At 40.5% G+C, this 24,105-nt stretch overlaps 1 protein-coding gene across 1 annotated transcript in view; it reads right to left on the bottom strand.

Moving 5' to 3' along the window:
* The window catches only part of Impg1 (interphotoreceptor matrix proteoglycan 1), a 125,868-nt gene that overhangs the window by 47,317 nt on the left and 54,446 nt on the right, over positions 1-24,105 (bottom strand). Inside the window, exons 9-12 of the mRNA XM_076575593.1 lie at positions 22,219-22,239; positions 20,251-20,495; positions 18,541-18,617; positions 17,430-17,508 (exon numbers count right to left, since the gene is read on the bottom strand). Coding sequence (XP_076431708.1) covers positions 17,430-17,508; positions 18,541-18,617; positions 20,251-20,495; positions 22,219-22,239 — 422 coding nt within the window. The remainder of the gene's footprint in view (positions 1-17,429; positions 17,509-18,540; positions 18,618-20,250; positions 20,496-22,218; positions 22,240-24,105) is intronic.

Genomic DNA, 24,105 nt, shown 5'->3' with positions numbered 1-24,105 from the left:
GGTTGGGAGGATGTTTATCTTCTCTGTATGTGCCAAGTTGCTATTTGGGGGAAAAGTCTGTTTCCTCTGGGGTTCCAGCTCCTACTGGTTAATTGTTCCAGGCATCCAGCTTCCTTCTGGTGAGCTGGCTCTGGACTCTGACCCTACTCTGTCTTCCTTCCCAATATCTCCCTAGCCAATGGGCAGCAGGAGCATCTCTGTCATGGAATATTAGTTGAAGATGTGTTACATTGATTTATGCCATAGAACATGGAACATTTGTTTTAATGATGCAAAGATGTGTTGCATTCTTTCCTATTGCATTTGTTTTACTCTGTGAAGCTGTGTTACTTTGCCTGTCTAAAACACTTGATTGGTCTAATGAAGAGCTGAACAGTCAATAGTTAGGCAGAAGAAAGGATAGGCAAGGCTGTCATGCAGAGAGAATAAATAGAAAGAGAAGAATGTGAAAGGGAGGAGCAAAAAAAAGGAGAAGGAGACAAGACACCAGCCACCCAGCTATACAACCAGCAATGGAGTAATTAAGAAAGAAAGGTATATAGAATAGAGAAAGGAAAAAGCCCAGAGGCAAAAGGTAGATGGGCTATAAGGAAAGCTGCCTAGAAACAATCCAGGTTAAGACTGGACATTCATAAGTAAAGCTAAGTCTCCATGTGATTATTTGGGAGGTAGATGGTGGGTCCCCACAAAGGGCAAAGAGCCCTTTTTAAACAACCAGCAACACATTCCCCAACTTTTTATCATTGGGTAGCCCTTCTGCCCCTCCTGGGTTATTGTCCTTCTCTATCTAAGATTCCTATTCTCTATGCTTATGTCTCTTTCTTGTAAATAATTTTTGAAGCATTTGAAGTGGCTTTTATTTGACTCCCTTGGACTTTGAAAAATGCCCATCAAATGCTTGAAATAGTTTTGTTTGTCTGGTTATGTCCTGACAGTTATGGGTCAACTGGGAAAGGGACCTGACATACTAGAAAGGGACTTTCAAATGCTGCCCCCGGCATAGGGGTGATGGTGGGTCTAGGGCCCAGATCTGGGCTGGTGAGGAAACCAAGAGACGCTCGCTGCAAGCAGAACCACCCGCCAATGCAGGCAGTATGCTCAGGCAGCCAATATTTTCCAGGTGGGATAAGATTATACTACAGCCTTAAATAGTCTGATTGAAGTCATTAGAGAAGAGAAAATAGAACACCATGGGAACTTTTTTATATCCCAGTGAATACATGAAAAATTAATACATTTCTCACCTAAAACAATATTTTAGTCATCTATAGTGATGACTTTGCCCTCTTCCTGAATACTATTTGCATTATCATGTGGAACAGTTTACCTTATTAACCCTCTATTAAGCATCAAGATAGACATGTCTCCACTTAGAGAGGACAGATTTAGGGATCATGACTCAGTTCTGTTCCTACGGAGGCAGATTATATCCTGAAGCTATACAGGAAATGTGCGCTCCTGTAGACACTTAACAAAATATCTTTCCACACTTTGAACCCAAAATAAAAAGTTAATAAAATCTGCACAGTAAGAAAATGACAATATTTGAAGCCCCATGATGCCCAATCTGCTTGCTTTCATGTCAGCCCTCACAAACCTGCCTGCAGGGCCTCAGGGGCCAGCAGCTGTGGGCAGATTGGAAGTGACTGTTGTCATTACTGCAGGACTGTGAGGCAAACTACAGAGCATCTGTACCCAACATTTAGAGAGTTTTGCGTTGTGAATTCTTTCCACTGAGTTCACATTTTTTGAAATCCTACATTTAAATGTTATCTTCATTACTGAATAATTGCATGATACCTCTTAACTTGGACACCCAAGGTTACAGTCTCACTCCCAGCATGCTAAGTCCAGCTCTGCCTCTGGGTGCTTCATATCACACATGGTCAGAGGGTGTGTTGAGATTTGGGGGGGGGGGCAAATTTCAAGGACAAGAGTCAGGCAAACCTTTACAGGAAGATTCTAGGGAGTTGAAAAAGATCTCACTGTAGATTTTTTATTATATAATAAGGTCTGAGAGAAAATTCTAGGTTTGCTCAATTCTGGACAAATGGGCCTAGAATTGATGAGGTTACTCAAGACTCAGACCCAGATGGGACTCTTGATAACGAGGCCTCCCTCATTATCATGAGTTTGCAAAGAAAGTTTTAGGAAAATGGACTTCAAGTACAGCAAAACGGTGGCACGATACAACCTGTCCTTGCCAAGCAGAGCAGTTACCAACAGTGAAGGCTGACACGTATCATTACAAGAATATGCCTGTAAAATGCATAAAATATCAAATTGGATATCTTGCCTAGCCTGTGCCTCACAGGAGCAAGTAGAAAAAGTTAACATAAAATGTGAGGACATAAAATGAGACTTCCCAGGGGAAAATGAACTGGGAAATTTAATAGTTTATGTACGAAGGATACAAACTTAAAAAAAAAAATCAAACAAGCAGCAATGGGAAATAGACATATTTTTCATATATAATGGAATAAGAGGAGACATACATTTATATGTAGTGAACAGTGGTCAAATTGTTCCTTAAATAAGACAGCTAACATACAATTAAATCTCAGGAAAGCACTTTCAAAATACAATCCTCCTCCCCCCCCCCCCCGCCGTTTTAGTGGGGAATTCCATCCCTCATGGTGCCAGTAAAGATGGAGGGGAGGCTCTGGTACACTGGTGCTGTCCAGTTTCCTTTGGTTAGTCCTAAGGTCCTCTTTGCCTATCAAGGAAGCGATGCCACTAGGGATGGCCTTATAGGACCTGATTTACCTGGGATGAAATGCAGCCCAGCCCTGTCAAAGGTCTTCCATCTTCCTTACCTTGTCATCTTCTGGGGAGAGGGTGAGGACCTTTGGACTTCAGCCTGATACTCAAGTCTTGTTGCTTAACTGCTTTCTCTCTCATTTTCCTGGGAAGCCACTTGTATTGGATAGCCTCTTAGAGCAGCTCTGGAATCACCAGTACAGTTTATGGGAATATTAGCAAGTTAGAGGTCTAAGGAGTAGCAGCAGCTAGTTTTGTCAAATGTGCACTGCTGTGGGATGTCTTTCTGCACACTGTAAATATGTATTGCTATGATTGGTCAATAAAGAAGCTACTCTGGTCTATGGCAAGTAAGGTTATAGCCAGGCAGGAAATCCAAGAGAGAGACAGGAAAAAGAAAGGCAGAGGCAAGAGAGATACCAGCCTGCCACCCATGGAGCAACATGCCAGCAGACTGGTAATGCTATGGTCATGTGGCAATACGTAGATGAAGTTAACTTAAGATGAAAGAGCTGGCTAGCAAGAATTCTTAGCCATAGGCCATACAGTTTGGAAACAATATAAGCCTCTGTGTGTTTACTTGGGATCAAGTGGCTTCAGAATGCAAGTGGGAGAGATTCGTCCTGACCACAGGGATGGGCAGGACCATAGAAACTTCTGACTACAGTGCATGGTGAATGCATTTCCTCTAATGAATTCTTACTTTGCTCCATGGCTGAGTGTGTTCTTCCATACTCCAGTTTCCAAATGAAATGTTCTTTGAAGTTGATTCTCACAGGGAGGTTCTCAAGTCAAAGTCAACTCACAGCTTCCCTTCTAGGAAACTTCATTCCCAGCATGGATGCTTCTACCACCTTGGATGTTCTGCTGAGTACCTGGCCTGTTTCCAGTTTCTTCTTTCTTACTCCTCACTCCGCTCTTCCTTCCTTCCTTCCTTCCTTCCTTCCTTCCTTCCTTCCTTCCTTCCTTCCTTCCTTCCTTCCTTCCTTCCTTCCTTCCTTCCTTTTTCTCTCTCTCTCTTTCTTTCTTGCTGTCTTTTCTTTTCAAGACCACACTAACCTTTAACTCACAGAGATCCACCTTCCCCCACGCCCTCGTGCTGGAATTAAAGACATGCGACCACCATCCCCAGGCTTTATTTTCAGTTTCTTTAGTACATGCAATTTCTCTTCTGCTGTCTCCCACACCCTCTGATTCTAACATATGTCCCACCACGTAAAGGTCCTTTGGACTATTCCATTTTTATTTTTGCTAGCTCACAATCCTTTTTTCTTCTTTTATCTGCTGCTTACTCCCTTAAGCATTCTTTTTTGCAGGGGATATCTTGACCACAAGAGGAATTATGTACATTACTTGTACCTAAATTTGGCACACAGAAGTTGTTTAAAGCAAAAAGGGGCACATGTGATTTGCTGAGTTTCTTTGTATTGTGGATCTGTCCTCCAAGTATAACAACTATCAGGATCATAATCAGAGAAGCTGTGATTATCCAATGAGACCCTTATAGGATGGGGTCAGTTCACATTGTTCCCTCATAGGAAAGGATGGGAAGAGTCGTTAGACTCTCACCTGAGATTTTAACCACTTCTTTCCCTGCCTTCCTCCAAGCTCTGTGTCAGCAGTTCTTAACCTGTGGGTAGAGGGGGGGTACTGAAGACCCTTTGACAGGGGTTGCCTAAAACTTTAGGAAGACACAGATATTTACATTATGATTCATAACAGTAGCAAAATTACAAGTATCAATGAAATTAACTTGATTGTTGGGGGTCACCAAAACATGAGGAACTGTATTAAAGGGTTGCAGCATTAGGAAGGTTGAGAACCACTGCTCTATGTAATCCTGCCCCAGCTGCATGTGGTTTCAGCAGTTGCTAGTATATAAGACATGGAAGCTTAACTGAAGAGTGGACTTGACTCCATTTATATGTCTATAGGAAAGTCATCATCCACGCCAAGCTGGAGCTTTTTTGGCAATTTTGTCTGGAGAGGGCATTCACACTCCAGTGAGTAACCTTTAACCCATACTCTTGTAAATAAACCTAATAAATTCATTGGCTCACCAAGTTGGACTCTTGTAGAATAGTTACTTCATCTCCTGTTGGTACACTAAGACAACTAGGTGTTTATTGATGACTCAAGAAAAAATTAGTGTGCCATTTAGAGATACCCCAGCTTTGAAAAATGGAAGGACTCCACAAAGAGAACATATAAAAATTGGGACAAATATCCAAACTTCTAGACCTTAAACCTTTCATAGAAAGCCCCTCATCAGTGGAAAATGTGCCATCCTGCAGAATGATTGATTTGAAAAGCTTAAGAGCTGAATTTTCTTAAATTCCAAGCATAGGCAGAGCTTGTGTACTTATCACACATACACATAAAAGCTAACTCAGTAAGATGTGAAACATTAACTATCTTGCTTATAGTAATCAGCTGACTATCACATACATATGTTAATAATCATGTTTTATAGCTTAGATATATGTGTATTTCTAATTTAAACCCTCCAACCATGCTTATTCCAAACAAACCAACTTGTAGATCCAAATGGTGGTATTTGTTTTTTTCTTTATAGATACTTTCATTTGTTCTTTCATTCTATGAATGAAGTTTGGCAAGTTTTGGGAATGCTGACTTTCGCTGATATTTACTAAGCGTTTCATTAAAGTTCTGTGGATTAGTACTTGTTTTAACATTTAAAAGAGGATAAAGCCAATAAATGTACAGTGGATTCTGGCAATACAGATGACTTGCCAGCTAGCAATGACAGCTGCTCCTTTTCTATCTCATTCATGCCAAGTGAGAAAAGGAAGCAGTTGAAATTTCATTTCCTCTTATCATTGGCTTGACTCGGTGGTCATAGTGTGTTAAACTCTCTGAGATTAGTGAGATGCATTTGAAGTCAAAGATCTCATTTTCCTGACATTTACATTTTGAAAGCCGGTGGATGACAAGACCCATGGCTTTTGGGCAGAAGTACTTGGTATTTACAAGAAGTTGTTCAGTGACCTGTGTATATTCTTTCTATAACTAACCACTGTGTACAACTTGTAATCGGCAGACACTTATAGAAATGAAAAACCATTCATGGGATTTTTTTTTGTCCATATCCCTCAACCTGCTAATAAATGCTCTTGTTCTTCCCACTCCAGAACTGCTAAGAGGGCACTCAGTCTCATGGTAGTGCTGCCTCTTTGATTAAAGCCAGCCACACTGTACATGGCTTTCTGCAATTCTCCACAGCAGGCCCCAAGGCAATTTCTCTTTCCTATGATCTCCCAGAGGCCTGGCCAGCTCTGGTTTTAAATTTATTTTAAGCACATGACTGGTATTTCACAGCCTGAAATAAAAAAGGGCAAAAGAGAAAAAAAAATACTGCCTTTCCCATATAATACTGATGTTATATGATGCAGATTATGCTAAGAGACTCAGGGCAGTAACCCTTGTAGCTATGACAGTACAATGGCTGTCACGTGAGAAAGGACAGGTGGGGAACAGAGGACTATCCACAAAGTGCCACTTTTGTGGCTTGGCTTTCCTCTGGACACCTTTCTATCAAATCTCCCACCCCGATGAGGTTATATTTTCTGCTTCCTCTTAGCAAATGAGTTTTTTTCAATCCCACAAGTGCTGACCTGCTATTACTGTTAATGACAAAACCCCATTAGTTATGACCAAGGGTGTTCCATCAGGCAAACCCACTTTTTCCTCTCAGTAGGTGAATTGTTGAGTTATTACCTGATTTTGTTTGTTCTAATCCTGCCTTTACATCTTTTGGGTGAATATGATGTATAAACCATCTTCTGAGTCTTTATTGGCTATATTGAGGTCATTTAAGGCATAATATGCTGATGAATTTTCTGTATCATTTTGATTAGGCCACAGTAGCATACCCAGATCTTTGGACAAATATTCTAGATGGTTCTGTGAAGATGAGATTAGGATTTAAATTGGTGGACCTGGAGGTGAGAAGACTCCTTTCCATCTACTCAGGTGAATCCACAGAAGGGAGACGGAGCTCCTTGGAGAAGGGAATTCTGCCATCACTGGGCAACAAGTGAAGCACATGCCCAGATTTCCAGCTTGTCAGGGAATTTATTCTTCATCATTCTCCATTAAATTTCACCCCTCAGGGTGGGAAGAAATTTGTTGTCTCACATTCTCAGTAGGTGACCTGATTCTCTGACTCACACTTTTCCATCCACTGTTATTCAAACTTGTCTTTAGTTTATTCAAACTCTTTCAAAATCAAATATCTTACATCTTTCCTGTCCATGCTTCCACCCTTATCTATCTGTGTTACAGTTTTAGGGCAAGCTCAGAATAAGCTCTTCCACTCTCCCTTACTCACCCACCACACGGGTGCCCTCCCTGTGTTGTTAGCTCTCTACTTCCTGCAAACCAGAAGCAAACCCCTCTTTCTACCTTTTAAGGTTGTGCTTGATCTAAAGGACTCTCTGTATTCTTCTCCCAAACTCCCTCAGTGCTTTGCGTCTTTGCTCCTAGACTAGTTCTACCTGGAGGTCCCTCCCCATCTCATCAGCAACATCTAGCCTCATGTCCAGCCCACTTCTATGCATCCCTCCTCAGTGTCTCTCCTTTTCGCTGATTTTCCTCTCCTCTCACCTAAGACACTAGTAACACACAGGCCCAGCCCTATTACTTCTGGTTGTGTGAACATTTCCTGGGGACATGAACCAACATCTACTCATTCCAGATAAGGCACCCAAGTCTAGCTTGGTGATCCAATGAGTTCAGTTAGGATTTACAGGAGCTGCGTCACATGCTTCTAAGTTAAGATTTCTGTTGATGTTGTCATAATGGTTTAGCTTCTGCGATGCATATAAGAGTTTATTTTTGTAGAGTCATTCCCCTTGCCATTAGTCTGTTTACCAGGGGCCATCTCAGCAGGGTTATTCTAAGTGTGCCAGTACCTCTAAGTAGGAAAGGAAGTAGAGGCTCCTGGGAGCTGCAGAGCTTGGTAAGGCAGTATATGACCCTTGTTGAGTGTGTGGAGACTTAGTAAGGTGGCACATGTCTCCAGCCTCATGTGTGGAGATCTTGATAGGGTGGCAATGCATTTTGTCTAGTGTGTGGAGAGGTCATGTGCTGGAGTGCCTGCTGTCAGGGCCCTGGCTGTCAGCTAGTGTTAGATGCAGCTAAGACCCCTGCAGCATGGTAGCAGTTACTCCAGGAAACTAAAGGCTGGATTGCAGATGCTAAACCAAAGGTTAAATGATGACAGACATGCGGAATTAGAATGGAAACAACAAAACAAGCCCCCTGGACTGGTGAGTACAATGACTAAATCAGGGTATGTAGGAGAGAGGCAGCCCTACAACACTATAGATTTAAAGTAGTTTTGAAATAGTCTTGTAAAGGCTATAAAAAGGAAGCCTGGTCTCTAGTCTTTCTGCTCACCCATTCTACTTCTTGCACCCCCATTTTTGTAAAAAAAAAAAAAGGTTAAATTAATCAGAAACATCACTCAGAAGGGGTGATCAATCTTTCTCTTTATGTAAATATTAACCAATAAGCTGCACATGGAGGTGCATACCTACCATTCCAGCACTCAGGAAGCTGAGTAGAGAGAATAGAGATGTCAGCTTGGGCTTCATAGACTCTGTCTTCACCCCCCCCCCCCTGAAAAACAAAACCAAACCAAACCGAGAACTAATGAAACTGGATAGATCCTTGTTAAAAACTGGGAGCCAATAAAGGCTGGAGTCTCCTAGGATGTACTCAACTGACACATGACTCAAAGGAGGCAATGGGTAGGCACTATATGGATGTCCATAGTGCACAGGCAATGGACAGTTTGCTGGAGTTGAGCAGTAACTGCTGTTTTAGGTTACTATTTACCACTAATGAGCCCAGAAATGGCAATGCATTCAGCCAGCCTGCCTTGCTGAGTCCATTCAAGGTCCCGAACTCTCATAATGGTTTTAGCTCACAAATACCACTCAAATCAACTCACTTTCCTCTTCTGCAACAGAGTTTTATGCAAGTCCTAGACATCAAGATTTCTATCCTAGATGTCTGTCTATTCAATTGGCTGTCTGATTTTGTCCACCTCTGGCTAGTTCTCCACACACAGCCATGAGGTGTTTAAATGCAAATGTGATGTATCAGCTCATTGCTTAAAACTGTTTAATGACTCTGGACAGGGTTCACAAGGCTCTGTTTTCAGACTTTCATCACTGTCTTACTAATTCTTTCTGACTCCGGTGGCTCATCTAGTTCTCTTTATTCTTTCCAATGTGACACGTGCTTCTGCCCCAGACACTGTCCGCTACTCCTTCAGCTTTACCCCTGCCTTTCAGTTATTTAACCTGAGTTCAACCATTACTTTCTTAGCAACCAGTTAGCTATATAGGCTGATAATGAGGAATATAATAGATTTCCTTACTTGTAAATCATATGCAACTTATTGTCACTATTTTTTTTTCTTTTGAGACAGTGTCTCACTATGTGTTGGAGGCTCTCATGGAACTGGCAATCCTTCTGTCCAGCCTTCCTTTGGTGTGCCAGCATTATTGGCATATGCCACCAACCCTGGCTCCAGTAAATTTTTATAATTAATTTTCCTATGCTTACATATATCACTTTTTGTTGTTGAGAACATTATGATGTATTAGCATACCACTGATCATTTCCAGTGGTTCAGGATAACTTTCTGTCCTGGTTCCTTTTATTCTCTGACTCACTTCCCCATCCACTCACTAAATTTCCTGTGAGCACCTCCAAAATGAATTCCTTAAAAGGGAATTCTTGTCCCAGGGTCTGTTTTGCGGGGAACCAAACTATGAGCTATGGATTCTAGCTGCTTCATTCACTCTTTTATATCTGTGCTTTCCAGGCGTTCCCTTACATAGTTGAATGAATAAATGGATGAACAAACAGCATCCCAGAAAGCTGCTACAAATTAGATGAAATTATAAAGGTCTCTTTTGTTCTGTTTTTGTGCATCTGTGGCATACAAAGCCTCTGGAATTTACCTGTGATGAACAGGTATCCTAACCTACATGGGAGGAGAAAGAGAGTACTCTACAAAATGGTAGAAAGAGAAATGGTGGGTGGCATCAATGGGAGATGAAGTGTCTAAGAATTCCTGCGAACTGTTTGATGCATAGAAACATCAGAAGTGTGTGTATATGTGTGTGTGTGTGTGTGTGTGTGTGTGTGTGTGTGTGTGTGTGTGTGTGTGTGATGAGAGAGAGTCAATGTGAAAGAAGGAGAAAGGCTAGAGGCAGGGGTATCTAACAGCCTCTGTCTCTGAAGAAGCAGCAGAATTTTATCCTAGAAATGTGGTCTGCTCAGTAAAAGGTTGGAAGGAGATTAAACAGACCACTACTCTGTTGGAAAAATGGGCCACAACTTGGAAATAGATTGGGAGTAGTCATGAGTAGAATCTGGGGGAGTCCGGGCTTAGCATCATGGGGCAGCAAGGGATGGCCAAGGCAGTTTGACTGTTGGAAGTGTCTACAGAGGGCATGGCTGACTAGTTGAAATGGAGCCACCAGTCTACCTGGGGTGACTTCCTCCTTCCCTTTTCATGTCCACCCACAGAGAAGACAAACCTATCCACAGAAACATCTTATACCAAAGACAGTGAGGAATAATCCAGGGAACCCAGGCCACTGACCTTCACCATCAAGGTATGGGAGACAGGAGAGCAGAGGCAGAGAGGGAGATGACTAGTGTCAGCTCAGCAGAGGGCAGAGTCAGAACAAGAATTTTTATGGGAAATGCCCAATTTGGGGCAGTCCATTACATTTTGCACCGATCTCTCCAAGAATACTACTATTCCATTAATATCTAGGTCAAATCTAGAAGTTTGGTGTTTGGGAGTTGGAAGAACTTCAATTTCCTTCTTATCTTCTGGGCATGGTGGATACTGTATCTGGGGTTGGGGTGTAATTGCACATCTGTGTTGAACAGCTGTCCTTTTCTTCCTTCAGATAGCATTTCTCACACAGACTTTTATGAATAAGGTTTGTTTATTTATTTGTTTTCGGTGCTTCAGATCATGCCCATGGCCCTATGCATGCTAAGTATTCATTCTACCACTGAGTTACAGCCCAGCTCCATAAAATGTGTGATAGTCTGCTCATTCAAGAAAACCATATTCTCAGATACAGAAGAGCAAAAATAATAGCCTCAGTGGCCTAAAGTTCAGCTAAATCTTCTTAGGATTTTTTCAAATCTCCCTATTATCCTTTCATTTTAAAGTAGAGCAAGTTAAGTAACATTCTTGCTTGACCTTGCTGATGGAGAATTAGGATATGTGAATCTTTCTCTCTTTCTTTCTCTCTTTCTTTCTCTCTTTCTTTCTTTCTTTCTTTCTTTCTTTCTTTCTTTCTTTCTTTCTTTCTTTCTTTCTTTCTTTCTTTCTTTCTTTCTCCCTCTCTTTCTCTCCCTCTCTCCCTCTCTCCCTCTCTCCCTCCCTCCCTCCCTCCCTCCCTCCCTCCCTCCCTCCCTCCCTCCCTCCCTCCCTCCCTCTCTTCCTTTTTTTTTTAATGCTGGGAGAGTGGCTTATCATAAACTTCCTTCATTTCATACTTTCCATTCACGTTAATCAGCGTGGTGGGGTTGTTGCATCACATGAAATGGAACTGATTAGTGGTCTTCAACATTCATATTTTGACAAAAAGTGTTTCCCAATAAGGAATGTTGTTCAGTGAGAAGGTCTGTGGACCTGCAAGAAGATTGGCAAAAAGAAGGATTGTGCTCCAGGAGGAGACTGAGACTAACAGTGACAGGTCCAATAAGGACCTCGATGACAAAGAGTTGTGAAGTCACAGCTATGTGCCAGACACTGCTTTACACAGGAGTCTATATAAAAGGAACAAGAATACATTCTTTCTCTCTACGAATTCAGTCTGGGATAGACCCCAGACACACACCTCCGTCATTTCAACACTATGTCAGAGGGATGGACATGTGACTTTGTGTTGAGGAGCCAGGGAGCAAATGATTTCTATGAACACCTTTCAGGGAACAGCTGAAGGCGGCTCATTAGAGTACTTATCATTAGAGGAGAATGGGATACTATAGGCAGAAAGGGTGAAATCATGGCAATGGGTGGCATTTTTAGTGACCATGAGTGGTTTGGTCAGAACTGGGGACAAATACTGTTTCTCAGCCAGGGATATTGCTTTGAGAATCTTGGTAGACATGATTGTTTTATGATGGGTGTGAGCCTTGATTTTGTTCAGAGCAGTCTTCTTTAATTTTTATGTTTTTTTTTTTTTTTGTTCTCTTCCATGTATTTCCACGAGTAAGTAGGCTGGGTGTCTTTTTATCAGGAAGGTTTCCTAGTTAGGGTTTCCATTTCTGCTGAAGTGTCGTCATTCCTATTCCCAGCTTGGCTGGTGTTGAATGCATGTGGTTTGTCCTTAATTGGCAACATAGAACATTTGCACACTGGGCCCATGTCAGCAAATATAACTCTTCTTGCTCAATATTAATCAAAAGCCCAGTTATGAGATATAATTTTACTTACTTACAGATCATTGACTGTAAGACAGGCAGTACACCCACTCCTATTTCTTCTGAAATCAGTCATTGAATTAGGCAGGCTGTCAGTATATCTCCCTCCACCCTGCTGTGATGAAGTAGGCTTGGCACTCATTTCAGATCCCCAGCCCAGGCCATGAGGGAAACACCTGAGGCCTGTCTTACATGCTGGGGAGGCTGATGAAAATAGGACATGGTTCATAAGATCCAGCCTGTCTCCTTGATGAGGACTCACAGGAGAAGACAATTTCCATGCTGAAAGTGTGAAGATCCAAACTATATGATGGATTATGTTTTTCCTTGTGCACAGCTTGCTCAGAAGCTGGGAGTCAAATCTATGAACCACCTCAAGCAAATTTATAGAAGTTTCTGATGTCGAATTTTTGCTTTATTTTAGATAGAGTCGCATACACTCCAGACTTCCACATCCAGTTATATCATGTGCTGGAGATCAAACCTAGGGCTTTGTGCATGCTAGACAAGCACTCTATCAACTGAGCCATATTTTAGACAAACATGATTTCCATTTTAATATGATTTTGTGTGCAGTCACTAACTTCTTTAAAAAGTGATTGAGATGAAGCTCAATATAAAATCAACATAAAATCAAGCATTTTAACACGAATACTTAGTGGTGGGTAATACACTCACAGAGTACACTTAGTTTCAATGCATTACCACCTCAGCAAAAGTGTTGTCTTTACATTTTTCTTTTAACTCTTCCAAATAAAACTCTGTTGTATCTTGGTGCACGGTTTTCAGTCACCACATGTTTTTAAAATGAAGCAGGATTTTAAAATGAAGCATGCAAAAGAACATAAAGCAAGTCCAAGTACAAGAAACAGAGAAGGAGTAGTCATGGAACACAAGGATAAGGCAAGGAGCTGCAAGACAGATGTGGTCCATGAGCGCCACTTGCTAGAAATGTCAAATAAAGTGATGTGTTACTATACCTGATTTTAAATTATAGTACAGAGCCATAGTAATAAAAACACCTTTTTGGCATGAATCCAGACACATCAATCAATGAAACAGACTAGAAGACCCAGGCACGAGGCCATATAGCCCACCTGATATTTGACAACGATGTCAAAATAAGCATTAAAGAAATACACCAACAAATGGTGCTAGGAGAACTGGATATCTACACTTAGAAAAATGAAGCCCTTATTTCTTTCCCTGATTAAAATTCAACTCCAAATGGCTCCAGGACCTCAACATAAGACATGACACCCTGGGTCTGTCATCGAGAAAAGTAGGAAACATACTTCAAGGTATAGACATAAGTAAGGGCTTTCTGAATAGGACTCTGATTGCTCAGGAGGGGAAAAAGGGCAATAATCAACAAATAGGAGCTCATAAAATTGAAAAGCTTTGCACAACAGAGGTAACTGTCAATCAAATGAAGAGACAGCCTACAGAATGGAACAAAACATTTTACAGCTATGTATTTGACAGAGGATTAGTATCTAGGATATGCAAAGAACTCAAGAAATTAAACATCAAGAAAACAACCCAATACAATATTGGGCCCAGTCCGCTGGTGCAGTAGTGGTATGATGGCTATGTGGGTAATGAAAGACTTTCTGGTCAGTCATGAGGCCCGCTTCTTAGGAAGGATTTCACGTTTGGGACTCTACATTGGTCAACATCTCATGACTGGGAAGATTATAGGCCCCAGTGAGCCTGTTGTTTTGCTAAATGGTCATGCTGTAAAACTGCCTTCTAAATATTTATGTTCAATTCATAGACTGCGTTTCCCTCAGTGTGGCCAGAGAAGCTTCTTTTTGAGTGGGGAGTGGTTAATTCAGGGACTCATAACTGTCAGAGTGCTAAGGACAAGTGACTGTTGAGTTTCCAGCCTTCTGTGGGACATCTATATCAACTCTATCCTCAGGGCTCAGAGATGATCACAGAAGATAGGAAGGAAGAAAGTAGGAGCAGGATGCTGGGAAGGAGGGCTGTGGAATACTGATTTGTGGCCATGACTTGGCCATTGTGATCATGGACTCACTGCAGTTATGGTTACCTACAGAAGACCTGTACAAGATTAAGCCAACATTTTAGCAAGCAGGTAGCACTAAGTGTAATCAGTAAAAAAAGAAAAGAAAAAAAAAGAGGATATGATGGTAGGAGGGAGGATTGTGGAAACACGGTCAAAAGAATGAGCCATGGTGAACAATGCCTTGGAGAACTGTGAGGCTGCTCTAGGAAAAAAGGCAGAGGGCTTTTACTTCAGGTGCATTTTGTTGCCTGGATTGTTCTTGGATATGTGATTTCGTGCCTCCTGTGACAAATATTTACATTCAATTTATAAGACATGTCCATTATTGTTGGATGTCAGAACATAGCTACAGAACCTAATCTGGTCAGGGTACCCTGAATCTGGACATGGTCTTCTGCCTGGCTTTCATGCTTTCCCCGATATAATCTATAGTATGTGCTAGGCACTGTGTTTAAATTGGTCTGTCCTGAGAAAGTTCTAGGGAAGGGCTGGTTTTTAATATTTAGTATGTGCCTACTGACATTTATTTACATGTTTTTCTGAACTCAAACAACCTTCCTTGGATCGTTACTTTCTTTGTTACATTCATGTATAAAGGTACACTGAAACTGAAGTAAGGTTGTCTACAGCATTAGACTGTAGTCCACCCATTCTTTCAGGTCCTTAGATCCAGGTCCAGTGGACAGCGTCTGTACAGGTCTGCTCTAAATTTGACAGGTGGTATGTTGGAAAATGTTAAAGGGAGTGGGAGGGGGCGCTTGGGGATGTGATATATATATATATATATATATATAGCTCCTATATATGTGCTACTCTTATAGAGGATGTATGTATGTGTGGTATGTATGAAATTATCAGATGAAAAATAAAAGATATTCTAAAAATTATTATTTTTACTGTGTTTAGGTTGTGTTTGTATAAGCACAGGTCTGTGTGTGCCACAGTGTGGAGAGCAAGAGCCAGTGGTTGGGAGTTAGTTCTAGTTCCTTTCTTCCATCTTGTTGAGGCAGGGCTTCTCTTGTTTTTATCTCTCTTCACATTCAACGCTAGCTGGCTTGTGAGCTTCTGTATAATTCTCCTGTCTCTACGTCGCATCTCACATAGGAGTGCTGGAATCATAGATTTGAGCTATTGTATCCAGCTTTCTGTGGGTCTAAGGGTTTGCAATCAGGTTGGCAAGCTTGTGCAGCTAGCATTTTTTCCTGCTGAGTTATTTGATCAGACTGAAGATAACTATTTTAAAGGATAAGTCTACTCAAGGCAAATACATTATAACCTGGAGAAAACTTGAATGATGGTCCTGATCTTGACCTTGTACAAATCATTTCCTGTCCCTAGCTTTGCTTTTCTCATTTTTGAAGTACAGAGGCTTAACTGAATTATCTCTAGGATTCTTTTTTAGCTCTACTGTTCTATGGTGTATACTTGCATGGGAACAGCAAAGCACTTTGAAAGTGTACAATGCATTTGTCCTATATACATCATCATTTTTTAATAGTCTACTTGAAATGCCAATATTATAAGAGTTTCTGATCTTATAATTAAAGAAAATAATCCAGGGACAGCATTAACCATTTTACCAAAAGGTATGTTTTGTTGTATACAACCAACTCTCAGATGATTTTAAGGCCAAAATGATGGTTGATATCCACTGTGGTTGATTTATAAATGGGCCCAAATTATTCCTTGATACTTTTTCTATTGACAGTTAATGCCTGTATTTTTTTTTACTGCTTGAGTCTCTGTGATTGCTTAGACATTAGAAGGAGAGAAATGGTGCTGTTTCTGGGCCCACAAGTGATTAGAATACTGCTTCTCTCAAATGTGGCTACAAAACTGTGAGGAAGCCCAAGCATCTGCATGGAGAGATGTACATACAGGAGAATGGGGCCTCAAGCCCACAGCCTTGGCTAAGCACTGACTTTCCAGCAATGTGCCAAAGTCCCCATGAAAATGGACCTTCAATAGCAGTTGAACTCTGCCCCCTGGCACATGTAGAGCAGAGCTGTCTCCACCCACCACTGCCCAAACTTCAGATTTACAGGAAATAAGTGGCTATTTTTAGCCATTAACTTTAGTAATGCAACAGATAACTGCCATGAAATGAATACCTTCTTGCAGTAATCATGTAAACTAAGTTCAGTTTGTACAGTAAGCTCTGCTATCATGACATATACGTATTCCTGAAAAGTTCATGTTCTATGATTATTTACCTACCTGTTGAATACAATCTATAAAAAAAAATAGCACTGAGGAAGTATTTATAAGGAGTCCCAACTAAAACAGCAACCAAATCTTTAGCAAACCCAGCCATCACACAGCTCCAGAGGCGTTCACACTTAGAGCCACAGTGCAAGCTGATCAACCTCAGATCCCCAGTCTTGTGTCTCCTAAAAGATCTTCACCAGACAACCTATAGAGTGGAAAGGAGGATTGGCACATGTTGGAAGCCAGCCTCTACATACTGGTAGCCAAGGTTACATAGTAAGAACTCATCTCTAAGAAAACAAAAAATTAAAAATTAAAAATAAATATGAAAGAAGGCAAAAAAATTACCAATCAATAAGACTTCAGTGTTTAGTAATTTCCTTATGTGTAATTCACACTAAAAAGCACTCATGAGGTGAGGTAGCTCATGTCTAAAATCCCAGCTTTCAGGAATCTGAGTCACATAGGGAAATTCTGTCTCAAAACACAAACCTAAGAAAACATTTAAAAGAGAGCAGACAGCCTGTTAGTGACATGTGGGAATGATGGACTAAAGTGAAGGTTCATCCCTCTGTAGCTATACCCCTGGGTCAAGGATTCGGGCCTCATACCTCCTTTGTCCTAGGTGCATTCTCTTTCAAAGTCTGGAAGAGATTTCTGTTGGTGAAGCTTTGACTTCAGTGTCTCTCACTACACCCAGGAAGGGTGGCCAGGCTTCCCAGGGGGACTGGGGACTAGAACTGAGGGAAGGATGTTGCATTGGAGAGGTGCATGTTCCTCAGACGGAGGTGATTCAGTGGATTCTGTTCTGTTAGTGATGCTGGTGAGACACACCTTTCCAGGGTCGAGAAGACTTTTTCAGGGCTTTGAGGAAGAGCACTGACGGATTTTCAGAGAATGTCATCATTAAACATTGACTATATGAGAAGAAACTCACCAGGCAGGTCAGGTCCTTGTCTGTCCACTTCCTCAAGCCCAGGTTCGCTGAGCAGAAGTTCTGAACTCAGAGTAGCATCCTGAAGAGTGAATTTAGAATGAAAGACGTCAAGAAGGGATGAGTCTCTGTGCATGAGAAGGGTTATACTTATATTTTGAATACTGTTATTTATATTGAAGCAAAGAATTTTGTTATTAGCACCACTTATCTATGGAGGAGGAGCCTGGAACTATGTCCTGAAAAAACAACATGGTCTGTCCAGGCAATCTCCTTCCTGATCTCTTGATTCTCAGCTGGTGGTTCTTCCTGAATAGGACTAACTAATGACTGAAACACTTTGAACCGTGCTAGTCATGCTTTCATTTATAATTCTTTTATGTCAAGAGGGCACGGAGGGTACCGAGCTTACTCAGAATATCTACTTATGAACACTCCAGTAAGAGCTTGTAGAACACTGAAATTGCCAGAGCTTTAAGTTAAATACAAAAATCACTGCCACATTGATTACTTTTAGTTTCTAATACATTAATTTGCTTTACCACCTCCCATAAATAAGAATGTAAGTAAGCTCTTAGAAATAAAAAATAAACGTATAAGGGTATTTCTGAAAATCAAAGTTAAATATTATATTTTGCTTTAATTATTCATTTTAGTTTATGAAACACGGGAAAAGGCACTGGCCACTGAGCCTGATGGTCTGAGTTCAATCACTGGGACCCCCCACAGTGTAAGGAGAGAACCAGCTTCTGTAGATCATCCTCTGGGCTCCCCATGTCTGCTCCACATGTCTGCTGTGGAATGCCTGTGTCTCCTCTCCCTTTCCCAATAAATGAATGAATGTAAAAAAAAAATTTAAAATGTGTTTTATTAAACACAGAGCATAACCTGACTCAAAATGAAACAAATATCTAACTAAATCTAAGAAATATTTGAAATGTAATTTGAATTAATTTTTGTTAATGCAGTTATTGGAAGTGGGCTCCCAATTACAGACCAAAAAATATAAAATACTTATACTTAACATTACAAATAGTATTTTTTCCCCATTCAGTCTGTAAATCTGATTATTTTGTTGGAGGGTTTTAAACAGAAGGACAAGAAACTCACTTACCTCAGTGATGCCAGCAAAGGGCATGGGCAGCCCTGATGGGGTGACAGGTTTGGAGACTGACAATGACCCACCAACTTCTGGGATGAAAAAAAAAATCACAAGGCTAAATGTTTTTTTTTTTCCCTTTTGTGATTTAGGCAATAAGACAGTTTAGGTTCTAAAATGTGGTAATAGTCAAGTCGTAAGGAGTAGTACTACAAATCATTAAGAAATTAGATTTACAGACTAATGGTAATTAATCTGAAGGAAAGATCCAGGATTGCATCTTGCATGCTTATGCGATGGGAATTATTAAGAACAGGATGAAAGAGTGGAAGAGGTTGGTTAATGGGTACAACAATCAGTGTAAGTAGACAGAAGGAATAAGTACTAGGATTATATTGCTCAGTGGGGTGATTATAGTTAATGATAATGTACTGTATATTTCATAATTGCTATAAGAGAAGTTTTGAATGCTCTGTTCACAAAGAAATGATACAGAATAAAGTGATGGGTGTAATAACTACACTGCTTTGATCATTATGTGCTATACATATGTATCTAATCATAACTTTATATTCCAAGAATATATGTAATTATTATGTGCCAATTACATAATAAAAGCAATTACAAAACAATAGTAGTTTAGAGATTTGTAGGGTCCCCAGCCTTAGTCTACGGATTTGGATCAAGTAGTGAGGCTGGTTGGCTGGGCAAATGGGGATAAAAATGAGACTTAGCAGGCAAAGAAAGAAATGGTTAGTATCAACACTGTAAAATGGGAGCATCTGGAGTTCAACTCCATCCCTCCTCTTGGTCCCCAGAATACCCCAAGAAAGCTCAACAAAGACACACAGCCAGAGGAACAAATAATCTCAGAGATGAGTTTAAAGTTGTTCCTTTGTTGCCTCAGAGGTGCCATAACCTCCCTCCAAATTTCTAGAGATAATGATTTGCTGATATAAGTCAGATAACAGACCTGCCAGGGAATGAGTTTCATGCCATCTTGTGCTGAAATGGCATTTTCATTGTCTATCTATTATACTGTCTGCAGTGTCTTTGAATTCCAGGCTCCTGGGTCCCCCTACAGCAGCCTCTAAAGGTCCCAAGAATGTTGGATTATCTTGTTTTATGTCTTTGGATCCCATTGAAGGTTGACTTATAGAGATTGTATCAGTGGTTCCTTACCCTCCTCTCTGGGGTGGGTTGTATTAGTGGGCAGCCCTCAGGCCTGGAGGTAGCAGTGAGGTCATGCTGCTTCTAATCGTATGGGGGTATTCCATTCCTTTGAGTAAAGAAAATTTTCATGGGCAGTCCCCCTATCAACTCTTTTTAAACTAGCATCACTGAATATGCTGTCTGTTTCCTTATGAAGCCTGACTAGTTTACTGGATGAGAAGATATGTGTAAGCTATGCAAGATAAATGGGACTGTCCAAGAATTCTCCCCTCTGTCTGGGCCATACTGACTGAACATGGTTGCTCTGACTGAATTGAAACTATTGTATTCTCCTAGACTTATCTTTGGTGCAAAGTGATCACCAAGGGCTGGTTAATAAAATGTAGGAGGAAGTGAAGAGAAACAGAAATAGTACTCTACATGATGTACCTGTCATAGTAATGACTGACTTTACAGGGCCCAAGTTAAAATGACAATCCATCATATAGTCATAATTCCTATCTTCTCTGTCAGAATGAGGATAAACTCAGAACTATGGCATCACCAACTGACCATCACTGAACCAAATCGTCCCCACATCCAAGGAATGGTCTCCATCTAGTAGTTGGATGATGAGTTTTTTGAGGTCTGTAGTTGTGAGGTAGATTTCTGGTTGCTTATCTTCTATGGCTCCGTGATGGATTCTTTCACTTTCAATTTTGTTGGAATCAAGAGACAGGAGGTTGCTTGCAGGGCTGTGTACTTCTTTGTGTTCTCTCTTAAAGATGGCCATAAGTTGTATTTCTGTGGAGCTTGAACTGTGGAGAGCAGAGGACAGGTTCCATCCAAAGCCATTGTTAATAGAGATTTTCTGACGGGCTCTTAAAGAATATCCAACTTAGAACATTTCAATATTTGCCAGAAATTTAACATACCGAAAATATCGACAAATACTTTGTTTTAAAGTAGAATGTCAGCCTGGAGATTAAGTCTAGTTTGAAAAAGGATTGTGAGCTGGTTCCATACATATTTATATTAAAAAATGTGCTAATGATTCATTGCTAATTGATCAATGGTTTTGGTGGTCTTAAAGTCATGCAATGCCAATCAGAAAGAGAGATGAAGTGGCCCCTTTTCTACATTATATCTCCTTTTGGGTCTATGGCATGGTATGCATGATGTAGCAGCAGCACAATAGGCTATGTATGTATACCATAACCAAATGGACCTTCAGTTCTTAAGGCCCTTTTCTTCCATTCTTTTCCACAAAGTATTTTATTATTTTATTTTTGTCTTTTTTTGAGACAGAGTTTCCCTGTGTAATAGCTCTGGCTGTTCTGGAACTTGTTTTGTAGACCAGGCTGGCCTCAAACTCACAGATATTTACCTGCCTCTGCCTCCTGAGTGCTGGGATTAAAGGCATACACCACCACCACCTGGCCACAAAGTATTTTTTTAATTAAAAAAAATTGTAAATGAAATAGAGCAAGGAAAGAAAATAATAAAAGATGTAAGAACAAGGAAAGAAAGCAGTACAGAGTGTATGATTAACTGTATTTACTACCATATTTATTAATATGGTATCTTTCAACATCCAAACCCCAAACAAGATTCTTCACAGCTCTGTCCTTGAGAATAAAGTGTTGCCTTTTGTTTCATGCCATAAATCTACACCGAGGGATGCAGAAGTGTTTTAAGGGCCTCAGGAGCTGATAATGTGTATTCTTGGCAGTTCTTCAGACCACACAATCAGTCAGTGACTACAGTTCATTATTCTACTAGTCAATTGCAGGAGCCAAAGCCAGATTCTCATTACTGATCTCTCCAAGGTATAGTGGGTCATTTCCCCACCTCAAACTGACCTTGGGGCTGAGGAGCAAATTGGTTTCTCTCCTTTATTCTTAGACTTCAGTTGGTTGTACTCATGAGTGTGAACCCAGCCAGCCAATCTCCCATTGCAAACATACAAGAATTAGTTAAATCATGATGCTGGCATAAAACACCTGTTTTCTCACATTTTTTAATTAGGGCTGTAGTTTTTTTTTTTTTAATAGAATGTTTTCTATAGAATGGTCAAGTCATTGTTTGCCTGCTAATCTCACATAGTGATTTGACTAGAGAGTTTTTTTAAATTACTAAATAATAATTAATTCCATTTAAATAAAACTACTAAAAATCATTGGCATATTCAAGATAGTACATTAGAAAATTATTTAAAAAAACAAAACAAAAACAGCTTATGCTGAGTAGTAGTGGCACATGTCTTTAGTCCTAGTACTTGGGAGGTAGAGGCAGGTAGATCTCTGAGTTCAAGGCCAGCCTGGTCTACAGAGAAAGTTTCAAGACAGCCAGGGCTAAACAGAGAAACCATGTCTAGAAAAAAGCCAAAGCTCAAACAAAACAAAAAACCAACCAACCAACCAACCAACCAACCAACCAAACAAACAAACAAACAAAAAGCCCGCCCCCCCCCCAAAGCAGTTTTTACATTTGTGGAGGGAAGCATACCATATTTCAAAACATAAAAATAATCAAAATTACCCATCTCTTTCTTTCTTTGGTCTTCATTTCACCACACACCATGAAAACATGCAAGAGAGAAAGACTTTTGATAAGATTTATTGAAGCAGTCAGTGGATTATTTTATACACAAAAATGCTTGTCTATTGTCCTTCATGTTTGTCTAGCACTTTGGAGAAACACACAAACTGCCACCAGAATTTGGATGGTACCTTTAAGAATCATGAGTCTCAGGATGTAAATACAGTTTCGGATCAGGATTTGAGCTTCAGTTCAAAGATGTCTGTGTATTTACGGTCTTCTTTTTAAAACTTGTTGATTTACTCAAAGAGGCTGCAAATATATGCTATGCATCTTACATTTGGGGAACTACTATTAGGATGTTTCCAAAAAGCATTTTGCAAACAGATTCCTTACCTCCTGAATGTCATGAAGGGATTTGTTTACTCTCAGAGGTAACTTGTCTGAGATTGACCCAGGGAGCTAGTGTTTTGCTGATTTTGAGTTGCTTTAATCAGTTGAGGAATTAGTTCAATTCACCATGAAAACTTGTGAGAAAAACAACACCCATTTACTGAGTGGGTGCTATGCACCAAGAGTTTTATATGTATTTTCATTTAACGTTTACAACAACAGAATCCTCATTTCACAGGCACTGCAAGGGCAGTGGGAGACAGAGTCAACTGGACCCAAAGGAGGCAGGATTTGAATTTGGGGCTGTGTCTCCTCAACCTTGGTTTCATTTTGTCACCCTATCCACTGCTGTGTGCCTGAGAAAGACACTTTGGTTGCCAAAGTTACAGACAAATGTTAAAATTTAGTTTAGAAGCTATATTCAGTGTTCTGTCTTTGCATTTTGAATGACAGTTGCTGATGAAGACAGTCCATATAGGTGATGGGATTAGTGTCACTGGCATTTTTGGACTACAAATTCATTTCACTCTTCTCTCCGGATACAACATGGCCACAGTGGATATGCTACAGACTTGTTTGTTGTGGAATAATCTTTTTGTACACTGTGAATGTGTCACTCTGGTTGGTTTAATAAAAAGCTGAATGGTAAATAGCTAGGCAGGATTTTTGGGGGCAGAGAGAAGGCTGGAAAGAAGGTAGAGTAGCCAACCAGCCAGAAAGAAACCAGGAAAGCAGCATGGACAGTACAGAATAAAGGTAATACAACTATGAGGCAGAAAGTAGATTAATTGAAATGGGTTAATTTAAGTTATAAGAACTAGTTAGAAACAAGCCCAAGCTATCGGCCAAGCATTCATAATTAATAAAAAGTCTCCATGTAGTTATTTGGGAGCTGGCTTGTGGGATAGAAAAAAAAAATCAACCTACACTTGTTCCCATGTTCCTTTGGTGACAGAGAACCCGCTGTCCTTCTAAGTGGCACTGCTCTGTGAGGAGAGACTGCCCCTCTACCTCTATATCCAGGGCCTGCCTCTTGCTTCTTTGCAATTTGTAACCCATGAAGCCAAGGAGAGAGGCCAAAACCTATTCCTGCCAATGAAAACTGCTTTGTTGACAAGCCCTTGCATAAGCAAATGGAAATCTTAAAGAAAAACTATTTATTGCCACAACTAAGATACAGAGCACATTCACCAACGTCAAAACTTTATCCTGTTTCTTTGTGATCCCTCCCTCTCACACTCTGCTTCACCATCTCCAAGCAACTACTGATACATTTTCTGTCACTGTAGCTGAGTTCCTGTTTTCTGGAATTTAATATAAATAGAACATAATGCACTCTTGTCTGGTCTTTCACTCAGCACAGTTATTTTGAGGTACATTCATGTTGCCACATATGTCAAAAGTGTTACTCCTTTGTCCAGAAATGTGTCTATACTGAGCACATTCTAGAATTTTCTATGGTTCTGTTGATGGACGGTTGGTTTGTTTCGTTTC

Source organism: Peromyscus maniculatus, chromosome 7 (assembly GCF_049852395.1).
Source record: "Peromyscus maniculatus bairdii isolate BWxNUB_F1_BW_parent chromosome 7, HU_Pman_BW_mat_3.1, whole genome shotgun sequence".
NCBI classification, from domain to species: domain Eukaryota; kingdom Metazoa; phylum Chordata; class Mammalia; order Rodentia; family Cricetidae; genus Peromyscus; species Peromyscus maniculatus.
Note: the sequence above shows the minus strand (reverse complement) of the source record. Positions and strands in the feature narration are given on the sequence as shown.